Raw genomic sequence first — 11,780 nt, 5'->3', positions numbered from 1 at the left:
ATTCTGTCCTCTATCCGAACTTTACCAGCCTTTATCTTGTGATGTGTCCAGTTGAGGAAGGTCTTGGGTATTGTACCCTAACAAAAACCATACCAGCCTTTATCTTGTGATGTGTCCCGTTGAGGAAGGTCTTGGGTATTGTACCCTAACAAAACCACACCAGCCTTTATCTTGTGATGTGTCCCGTTGAGGAAGGTCTTGAGTTCTGTCCCAAACAGAAACTTACCAGCCTTTATCTTGTGTGTCACGTTGAGGACGGTCTTGGGTTCTATCCCCTAACAGACCCACACCAGCATTTATCTTCTTGTTTGTCACGTTGAGGAAGGTCTTGGGTTCTATCCCCTAACAGACCCATACCAGCATTTATCTTCTTGTTTGTCACGTTGAGGAAGGTCTTGGGTTCTATCCCCTAGCAGAACCATACCAGCGTTTATCTTGTTGTGTGTCACACTGAGGAAGGTCTTGAGTTCTATCCCCTAGCAGACCCATACCAGCATTTATCTTCTTGTTTGTCACGTTGAGGAAGGTCTTGGGTTCTATCCCCAAGCACAACCATACCAGCCTTTATCTTGTTGTGTGTCACACTGAGGACGGTCTTGGGTTCTATCCCCTAGCAGAACCATACCAGCCTTTATCTTGTTGTGTGTCACACTGAGGACGGTCTTGGGTTCTATCCCCTAGCAGACCCATACCAGCCTTTATCTTCTTGTTTGTCACGTTGAGGAAGGTCTTGGGTTCTATCCCCAAGCAGAACCATACCAGCGTTTATCTTCTTGTTTGTCACGTTGAGGAAGGTCTTGGGTTCTATCCCCAAGCAGAACCATACCAGCCTTTATCTTCTTGTGTGTCACGTTGAGGAAGGTCTTGGGTCCTATCCCCAAGCAGAACCATACCAGCCTTTATCTTCTTGTTTGTCACGTTGAGGAAGGTCTTGGGTTCTATCCCCAAGCAGAACCATACCAGCCTTTATCTTGTTGTGTGTCACGTTGAGGAATGTCTTGGGTTCTATCCCCAAGCAGAACCATACCAGCCTTTATCTTGTTGTGTGTCACGTTGAGGAAGGTCATGGGATCTATCCCCAAGCAGAACCATACCAGCGTTTATCTTCTTGTTTGTCACGTTGAGGAAGGTCTTGGGTTCTATCCCCAAGCAGAACCATACCAGCCTTTATCTTGTTGTGTGTCACGTTGAGGAAGGTCTTGGGATCTATCCCCAAGCTGAACCATACCAGCCCTGTCGCGAGTCTCTTTGAAGATTGTCTTTGTTTATGTCTTCTTGCAGCAGAGTTTGGATTCTACGAAGGTTTGTTATCAGTATTGGATGTCCGTGTGAGGTGCTGTGTACAATCTACAATTATCATACATTATATTGTATTCAGTGGCGAGCGTCCTTTGATATTACTTACATTTAACAACAAAATGTAATATCTTCATCAGACTGGTCGGTAGGACCAGTACCTGACTGCATACTTTACAACAATACATAATAAGTCTGTATGGCGTTTAGCGTCAGGAGATTATGATGCTGATCGAAGCTTGAAGTGATTACTTGTAATTATATTTTTATTTCTTTATTAAAATTCCCAGCTGCGTGGTTTTCAAATAGTTATTAGGTCGTATGATGATGTTTCAGTAACCCCACAAAAACTCTTGTTTGTTTTGCTAAACTCACCGTTTATGATATCTATCATTTCCAACCTGAATATATTTAAGTAAAGTCTTGGATTCCTTATCCAATCCGAACTTTGAAGGTGTGACTTTAATAAGTGTTTGCCTGTTCTGTTTTTCCTAATCTTTATTGTGACAATATTGCATTACATCCTGAATTTCATCGACCTTGATATTAAACCATAAAAAGGCCACCACACCGTCGTGAAGACGACATGCAAAGCTCGTTATTCAGGCTCAATACCAAAGGTTACACATTCAATGTTTCAAGGATAAATATTACAACATCGGGAGAAGGTTTTCCTCGGAGAGCGCTTTCTTGTAGGTCAAATCCATAAAACACGATTGATTCCGACGATATAAAACAGAGTGTCTCTATCCCACTAGTGCCCCACAGAACGTTACCATGGTGATTGACACAGAGGAATAACGATACCAAACAGGACTTTACAGAGTATCCCATAGCAGTCGATTTTAAAATAATGTTCATCGGAACTTAAAACACACATATCATGTAATCCATTGTTATTTGCAATCGCTATTAAGACTGTCCAATGTAAGTATTCTCCATATATACCACAACAATACCTCAATTAAAAGTTTTATCAAATTATTACTGGTGTACTATAACTAACAAAGGATATTGTCTAACATAAGGGTTGTCTCTGACCGACAATAAAGGACATCACAATCTTCAGTATGTGTGAAAGTGCTATTGTAGCAGATTTTGATTCAATGTTCAATTAATTATATAATCTAGTATTCAGTGAAAAAGCATGCGGTGTAACCTCTGTTTGTAAGGTTCATCAGTGGCCTTCTGTAAAATCTGATACATTAACAAGTAACCAAACAAACTCAAAGACACTTGGTCCTTCATGTTCTCTTATACATATCAAACCAACCTACGTATATAAAAACAGTCATTGCTGAATAAAAAACAGTACAAGGATAATTGAAATACCTTGCAAAACCTTATCAAACCTTTTAATAATTTGTATTGTCCTATTTTGAAATATAATTGTCTTTTTATAAAGAAATAACGTTCAATTATTCAATTTCATTATTTAAAAAAAATTATTTGTGAAATAAATATTCTGTACAAATATGTCTGAGTAATTAATTAAAATCGTGTGGCATGTATAACTCGGTTAACTTTACCAAAATAGAATACGTTATGAAGCTTCAAAGATTTGTATTGTAAGATTGGAAAGACATAGTTATGTATCTGTAAATAGATAGCAAAGCTCTATTGTCAAGAGTTACAACATTGTTTTCTCAAATCGTTCATACGGATATATTTTTACACGAACGTGATTTCCAAATCTCACGAACCTTTTATCCTAAGTTACACTATCTGGACTAGTTATGTAGCCCGCGGACACGTAGAACTCCCAGGCCACCTGATGACGTCATCACATACGTAGGTAGCCCTCCACAGGTGCTCGATCTGACGAGCCTACAAAGTCAATCTAATATTCATGTAGAAACAAAAATAACCGAAGGCATTTCATTTAAATCATTTAAAATTAATACAGAACTACGTCGTTATTGTTTCGACAGTACGGACCATCCTTTATGTCGATAAGTAAGTTACTCTGTAAAGACGCTCGCATATTTGAGATTATGTCTCCTGGCTCAGACAAATTTCCGCTGTCCAATAGGGCCTACTAAACATTCTTGTTTCAGCATTTTGACACTTTTATAGGTCCAATATACATTCGGCAGACATTCCTTGTTTTATTCTGCTTGTACTCATTTTTAACATTTAGGTGGCCTTTTAATTATTAAGGATTTGTTTAAATGATTTGATATTTTAATTACAATTTTGGTATTGTATTGATTATCTGACTTTGTTTCTTTATTTTGCTTCATACACTTATGGTCATTAAATTGATTACTTGTCGACATTTAGAGTTTCTATGGTGATGAATCGTCGTGTAACATTATAGTGATAGGTGACACGTTTAGTGGCATACATGGTCTCCCTTTTCTGATGTAACTGCTCCCATATTTCTGCCTTTGGCCTGACATGGTAGATATTGACTGTAATCTGCTAGTGTTGCTATTATAATAAATGGCTGATATTGGACGTCACCGATTAGAAATTACCGGCTAATGTCGGAGGGTATCGAGTTGACAACTCATGGCCAATATAGGATGATTTCCGTGTAAACAATTATCATTGCTATCTTATATCTTAATGACATTGTAATAGATATTGAAAAATGGATTTTAACAGAAATTTGACCCGCCGGTCCAGCAGCAGAATCTGGAAACTAAAATGGAGTATATACTATGATGGACACATAGTATTAACGACAAAATTTTGCACGGAGCCCAACGACACTAGCATGGTAACTTGCATCGTCGGAGCCTACACTACGTCGTGGTCTATAAACGGTTTAGATGCTGGGTTTCCAAGGATGGGTGACCTATTTTTATACCATATTCATTTGCATGTTATATATTCTCATTAATATTATACAATTATGTTAAATACGAAATCCGGCAATTTTAGTGGGAATGTCAATGATGATAACCTAATTAGAGACTGAATATTTAAGCCCAATCAAAACTTTCCATGTTCCTTATTTATTACCACCAATTTGGTTACAGTAACTGTCAGAGTATGAGGATCGTCAATAGTGACTAGAGAACGAGGTTACAGTCCTCCTTTGTTGTGTACCTGTTAGACGGACGGCTACAACAGGCCGTGATATACTTTTTCTCCTCAATAATGGTTTGGTTTTAGACGAAACGTCCTGTTAACGATTTAGGATCACCTCCCATGTGACTGTGCAATGTGTTGTGTGTGTGAATGTCTGTAAGGTTTGGGAGACTGCGGTATATTCGTGTTGTGTGTGAATGTCTGTATGGTTTGGGAGACTGTGGTATATTCGTGTTGTGTGTGTGAATGTCTGTATGGTTTGGGAGACTGCGGTATATTCGTGTTGCTGTGTGTGCATGTCTGTATGGTTTGGGAGACTGCGGTATATTCGTGTTGTGTGTGAATGTCTGTATGGTTTGGGAGACTGTGGTATATTCGTGTTGTGTGTGTGAATGTCTGTATGGTTTGGGAGACTGCGGTATATTCGTGTTGCTGTGTGTGCATGTCTGTATGGTTTGGGAGACTGCGATATATTTATGTTGTGTGTGTGAATGTCTGTATGCTTTGGGAGGCTGTGTTATATACTCGTGTTGTGTGTGTGAATGTCTGTATGGTTAGGGAGGCTGTGTTATATATTCGTGTTGTGTGTGTGAATGTCTGTGTGGTTTGGGAGGCTGTGTTATATTTGTGTTGTGTGTGTGAATGTCTGTATGGTAAGGGAGACTGTGTTATATTTGTGTTGTGTGTGTGAATGTCTGTATGGTTTGGGAGACTCTGGTATATTTGTGTTGTGTGTGTGAATGTCTGTATGGTAAGGGAGACTGTGTTATATTCGTGTTGTGTGTGTGAATGCCTTTATGGTTTGGGAGACTCTGGTATATTTGTGTTGTGTGTGTGAATGTCTGTATGGTAAGGGAGACTGTGTTATATATTCGTGATGTGTGTGTGAATGTCTGTATGGTTTGGGAAACTTCGGTATATTCATGTTTTGTATGTGAATGTATGTATGCTTTGGGAGGCGACGGTATATTCGTGTTGCGTGTGTGTGAATGTCTGTATGTATGGTTTGAGAGGCTGTGTTATATTTGTGTTGTGTGTGAATGTCTGTATGGTTTGGAAGGCTGCGGTATATTCGTGTTGCGTGTGTGAATGTCTGTATGGTTTGGAAGGCTGTGGTATATTCGTGTTGTGTGTGTGAATGTCTGGATGGTTTGGAAGGCTGCGGTATATTTGTGTTGTCTGTGAATGTCTGTATGGTTTGGGAGACTGCGGTATATTTGTGTTGTGTGTGAATGTCTGTATGGTTTGGGAGACTGCGGTATATTCGTGTTGTGTGTGAATGTCTGTATGGTTTGGAAGGCTGTGGTATATTCGTGTTGTGTGTGTGAATGTCTGTATGGTTTGGAAGGCTGTGCTATATTCATGTTGTGTGTGTGAATGTCTCTATGGTTTGAGAGACTGTGGTATATTCGTGTTGGGTATATGTGAATGTCTGTATGGTTTGAGAAACTGTGGTATATTCGTGTTGTGTGTGTGTGAATATCTGTATGGTTTGAGAGGGTGTGCTATATTTGTGTTGTGTCTCATTGTGATACTCTTTTATAGTTCTATTTCACTGACATGCTATTTCACCAAAGATACTAAACAGGAAACCGCACCTTGTCACATGATACTGTCAATGAACCCAGTTGTCCCCGCTCTCTTTATACTGAACACAAACTTTTATATACTATGATGTGTCTCGAGCATGTGACATATCCTAGAATAAATAGTCGCCTTTTTATTATGCAATGGGACAGCACAATTCTAACGCCCTACCATTACAGGGCTGTAACAAGCACAATTCTAACGCCCTACCCTTACAGGGCTGTAACAAGCACAATTCTAACGCCCTACCCTTACAGGGCTGTAACAAGCACAATTCTAACGCCCTACTCTTACAGGGCTGTAACAAGCACAGTTCTAACGTCCTACCCTTACAGGGCTGTAACAAGTACAATTCTAACGCCCTACTCTTACAGGGCTGTAACAAGCACAATTCTAACGCCCTACTTACAGGGCTGTAACAAGCACAATTCTAACGCCCTACCCTTACAGGGCTGTAACAAGCACAGTCTAACACACAGCTACAACCCTACCTACCTTACAGGGCTGTAACAAGCACAATTCTAACGCCCTACCCTTACAGGGCTGTAACAAGCACAATTCTAACGCCCTACCCTTACAGGGCTGTAACAAGCACAATTCTAACGCCCTACCCTTACAGGGCTGTAACAAGCACAATTCTAACGCCCTACCCTTACAGGGCTGTAACAAGCACAATTCTAACGCCCTACCCTTACAGGGCTGTAACAAGCACAATTCTAACGCCTACCCTATTACAGGGCTGTAACAAGCACAATTCTAACGCCCTACCTTTACAGGGCTGTAACAAGCACAATTCTAACGCCCTACCCTTACAGGGCTGTAACAAGCACAATTCTAACGCCCTACCCTTACAGGGCTGTAACAAGCACAATTCTAACGCCCTACCTACAGGCTGTACCATAACGCCCTACCTTACAGGGCTGTAACAAGCACAATTCTAACGCCCTACCCTTACAGGGCTGTAACAAGCACAATTCTAACGCCCTACCCTTACAGGGCTGTAACAAGCACAGTTCTAACGTCCTACCCTTACAGGGCTGTAACAAGTACAATTCTAACGCCCTACTCTTACAGGGCTGTAACAAGCACAATTCTAACGCCCTACCCTTACAGGGCTGTAACAAGCACAATTCTAACGCCCTATCTAACGATCTACCCTTATAGGTCTGTAACAAGCACCTTTCTAACGCCCTACCATTACAGAACTGTAACAAGCACAATTCTAACGCCCTATCCTTACAGGGCTATAACAAGCACAATTCTAACGCCCTACAATTACAGAACTGTAACAAGCACAATTCTAACGCCCTACCCTTACAGGGCTGTAACAAGCACCATTCTAACGCCCTACCCTTACAGGGCTGTAACAAACACAATTCTAACGCCCTACAATTACAGAACTGTAACAATCACAATTCTAACCCCCTATCATTACAGGGCTGTAACAATCACAATTCTAACGCCCTATCCTTACAGGGCTGTAATAATCACAATTCTAACGCTCTACCCCTACAGGGCTGTAACAAGCACAATTCTAACGCCCTACCATTACAGGGCTGTAACAAACACAATTCTAACGCCCTACCCTTACAGGGCTGTAACAATCACAATTCTAACCCCCTACCATTACAGGTCTGTAACAAGCACAATTCTAACGCCATACCCTTACAGGGCTGTAACAAGCACAATTCTAACGCCCTACCCTTACAGGGCTGTAACACGCACCATTCTAGCGCCCTACCCTTACAGGGCTGTAACAATCACAATTCTAACGCCCTACTCTTACAGGGCTGTAACAAGCACAATTCAAATGTCCTACCCTTACAGGGCTGTAACAAGCACAATTCTAACGCCCTACACTTACAGGGCTGTAACAAGCACCATTCTAGCGCCCTACCCTTACAGGGCTGTAACAATCACAATTCTAACGCCCTACCCTTACAGGGCTGTAACAATCACAATTCAAACGCCCTACCATTACTGGTCTGTAACAAGCACAATTCTAACGCCCTACACTTACAGAACTGTAACAAGCAATATTCTAACGCCCTACCCTTACAGGGCTGTAACAAGCACAATTCTAACACCCTACACTTACAGAACTGTAACAAGCACAATTCTAACGCCCTACCCTTACAGGGCTGTAACAAGCACAATTCTAACGCCCTACCCTTACAGGGCTGTAACAAGCACAATTCTAACGCCCTACCCTTACAAGGCTGTAGCAAGCACAATTCTAACGCCCTACCCTTACAGGGCTGTAACAAGCACAATTCTAACGCCCTACCCTTACAGGGCTGTAACAAGCACAATTCTAACGCCCTACTCTTACAGGGCTGTAACAAGCACAATTCTAACGTCCTACCCTTACAGGGCTGTAACAAGTACAATTCTAACGCCCTACTCTTACAGGGCTGTAACAAGCACAATTCTAACGCCCTACCCTTACAGGGCTGTAACAAGCACAATTCTAACGCCCTACCCTTACAGGGCTGTAACAAGCACAATTCTAACGCCCTACCCTTACAGGGCTGTAACAAGCACAATTCTAACGCCCTACCCTTACAGGGCTGTAACAAGCACAATTCTAACGCCCTACCATTACAGGGCTGTAACAAGCACAATTCTAACGCCCTACCCTTACAGGGCTGTAACAAGCACAATTCTAACGCCCTACCCTTACAGGGCTGTAACAAGCACAATTCTAACGCCCTACCCTTACAGGGCTGTAACAAGCACAATTCTAACGCACTACCCTTACAGGGCTGTAACAAGCACAATTCTAACGCCCTACCCTTACAGGGCTGTAACAAGCACAATTCTAACGCCCTACTCTTACAGGGCTGTAACAATCACAATTCTAACGTCTTACCCTTACAAGGCTGTAACAATCACAATTCCAACGCCCTACACTTACAGGGCTGTAACAAGCACAATTCTAACGCCCTACCCTTACAGGGCTGTAACAAGCACAATTCTAACGCCCTACCATTACAGGTCTGTAACAAGCACAATTCTAACGCCCTACCCTTACAGGGCTGTAACAATCACAATTCTAACTCCCTACCATTACAGGGCTGTAACAAGCAAAATTCTAACGCCCTGCCCTTACAGCGCTGTAACAAGCACAATTCTAACGCCCTACCCTTACAGGGCTGTAACAAGCACAATTCTAACGCCCTACTATTACAGGGCTGTAACAAGCACAATTCTAACGCCCTACCCTTACAGGGCTGTAACAATCACAATTCTAACACCTCACCCTTACAGGGCTGTAACAAGCACAATTCTAACGCCCTACCCTTACAGGGCTGTAACAATCACAATTCTAACACCTCACCCTTACAGCGCTGTAACAAGCACAATTCTAACGCCCTACCCCTTACAGGGCTGTAACAAGCACAATTCTAACGCCCTACCCTTACAGGGCTGTAACAAACACAATTCTAACGCCCTACCCTTACAGGGCTGTAACAAGCACAATTCTAACGCCCTACCCTTACAGGGCTGTAACAAGCACAATTCTAACGCCCTACCCTTACAGGGCTGTAACAAGCACAATTCTAACGCCCTACCCTTACAGGGCTGTAACAAGCACAATTCTAACGCCCTACCCTTACAGGGCTGTAACAAGCACAATTCTAACGCCCTATCCTTACAGGCTGTAACAAGCACAATTCTAACGCCCTACCTTACAGGGCTGTAACAAACACAATTTTAACGCCCTACCCTTACAGGGCTGTAACAAACACAATTCTAACGCCCTACCCTTACAGGGCTGTAACAAACACAATTTTAACGCCCTACCCTTACAGGGCTGTAACAAACACAATTCTAACGCCCTACCCTTACAGGGCTGTAACAAACACAATTCTAACGCCCTACCCTTACAGGGCTGTAACAAGCACAATTCTAACGCCCTCCCCTTACAGGGCTGTAACAAGCACAATTCTAACGCCCTACCCTTACAGGGCTGTAACAAGCACAATTCTAACGCCCTACCCTTACAGGGCTGTAACAAGCACAATTCTAACGCCCTCCCCTTACAGGGCTGTAACAAGCACTATTCTAACACCTCACCCTTACAGCGCTGTAACAATCACAATTCTAACGCCCTACCCTTACAGGGCTGTAACAAGCACCTTTCTAACGCCCTCCCCTTACAGGGCTGTAACAAGCACAATTCTAACGCTCTACCATTACAGGGCTGTAACAAGCACAATTCTTACGCATTACCATTACAGGTCTGTAACAAGCACAATTCTAACGCTCTACCATTACAGGGCTGTAACAAGCACAATTCTTACGCATTACCATTACAGGTCTGTAACAAGCACAATTCTAACGCATTACCATTACAGGTCTGTAACAAGCACAATTCTAACGCCCTACCATTACAGGTCTGTAACAAGCACAATTCTAAGCCCTACCCTAACAGGGCTGTAACAAACACAATTCTAACGCCCTACAATTACAGAACTGTAACAATCACAATTCTAACGCCCTATCCTTACAGGGCTGTAGCAAGCACAATTCTAACGCCCTACCCTTACAGGGCTGTAACAAGCACAATTCTAACGCCCTACCCTTACAGGGCTGTAATAATCACAATTCTAACGTCCTACCCTTACAGGGCTGTAACAAGCACAATTCTAACGCCCTACCCTTACAGGGCTGTAATAATCACAATTCTAACGCCCTACCCTTACAGGGCTGTAACAAGCACAATTCTAACGCCCTACCCTTACAGGGCTGTAACAATCACAATTCTAACGCCCTACCCTTACAGGGCTGTAACAAGCACAATTCTAACGCCCTACCCTTACAGGGCTGTAACAAGCACAATTCTAACGCCCTACCATTACAGGGCTGTAATAATCACAATTCTAACGCCCTACCCTTACAGGGCTGTAACAATCACAATTCTAACGCCCTATCCTTACAGGGCTGTAACAAGCACAATTCTAACGCCCTACCCTTACAGGGCTGTAACAAGCACAATTCTAACGCCCTACCATTACAGGGCTGTAACAAGCACAATTCTAACCCCCTCCCCTTACAGGGCTGTAACAATCACAATTCTAACGCCCTATCCTTACAGGGCTGTAGCAAGCACAATTCTAACGCCCTACCCTTACAGGGCTGTAACAAGCACAATTCTAACCCCCTCCCCTTACAGGGCTGTAATAATCACAATTCTAACGCCCTACACTTACAGGGCTGTAATAATCACAATTCTAACGTCCTACCCTTACAGGGCTGTAATAATCACAATTCTAACGCCCTCCCCTTACAGGGCTGTAACAAACACAATTCTAACGCCCTACCCTTACAGGGCTGTAATAATCACAATTCTAACGCCCTTCCCTTACAGGGCTGTAACAAGCACAATTCTAACGCCCTCCCCTTACAGGGTTGTAACAAACACAATTCTAACGCCTTACCCTTACAGGGCTGTAGCAAGCACAATTCTAACGCCCTATCCTTACAGGGCTGTAATAATCACAATTCTAACGCCCTTCCCTTACAGGGCTGTAACAAGCACAATTCTAACGCCCTACACTTACAGGGCTGTAACAACACACAGGTTCACGAATCATTCTACTAATTTGTATACATTGAAACAAATAAATATAATTGTATTAAAGTGATATAGTGAAAAATATCACTTTGTTTTTTATCGATCCTGAAATATATATAAACTGTACATAGTGGACACATTTGTTACGATAAGGTGAATTATATTCTAATACTGTTCAAAGCTATGGACTGATAAAGTAAGTATATTGATGAAGAAAAATCATTGAAGAAATAACCTGCATCATTCTATTGATATCGTTATAAACTTAACCTAAATA

At 42.1% G+C, this 11,780-nt stretch overlaps 1 protein-coding gene across 1 annotated transcript; it reads left to right on the top strand.

Annotated features, from left to right (window-relative positions):
• The first annotated feature begins 6,065 nt into the window (after positions 1-6,065).
• LOC138319831 (putative uncharacterized protein DDB_G0286901) lies at positions 6,066-11,530 on the top strand. The gene is made up of 7 exons (XM_069262960.1): positions 6,066-6,337; positions 6,699-6,816; positions 7,087-8,221; positions 8,804-9,314; positions 9,621-9,624; positions 9,894-10,322; positions 10,712-11,530. Exons 1-7 carry the CDS (start codon positions 6,066-6,068, stop codon positions 11,528-11,530), a joined length of 3,288 nt encoding a protein of 1,095 aa, XP_069119061.1.
• Positions 11,531-11,780: the final 250 nt, after the last annotated feature.

The sequence above is a fragment of the Argopecten irradians genome, chromosome 3 (genome assembly GCF_041381155.1).
Source record: "Argopecten irradians isolate NY chromosome 3, Ai_NY, whole genome shotgun sequence".
Classification (NCBI taxonomy): Eukaryota; Metazoa; Mollusca; class Bivalvia; order Pectinida; family Pectinidae; genus Argopecten; species Argopecten irradians.
Note: the sequence above shows the minus strand (reverse complement) of the source record. Positions and strands in the feature narration are given on the sequence as shown.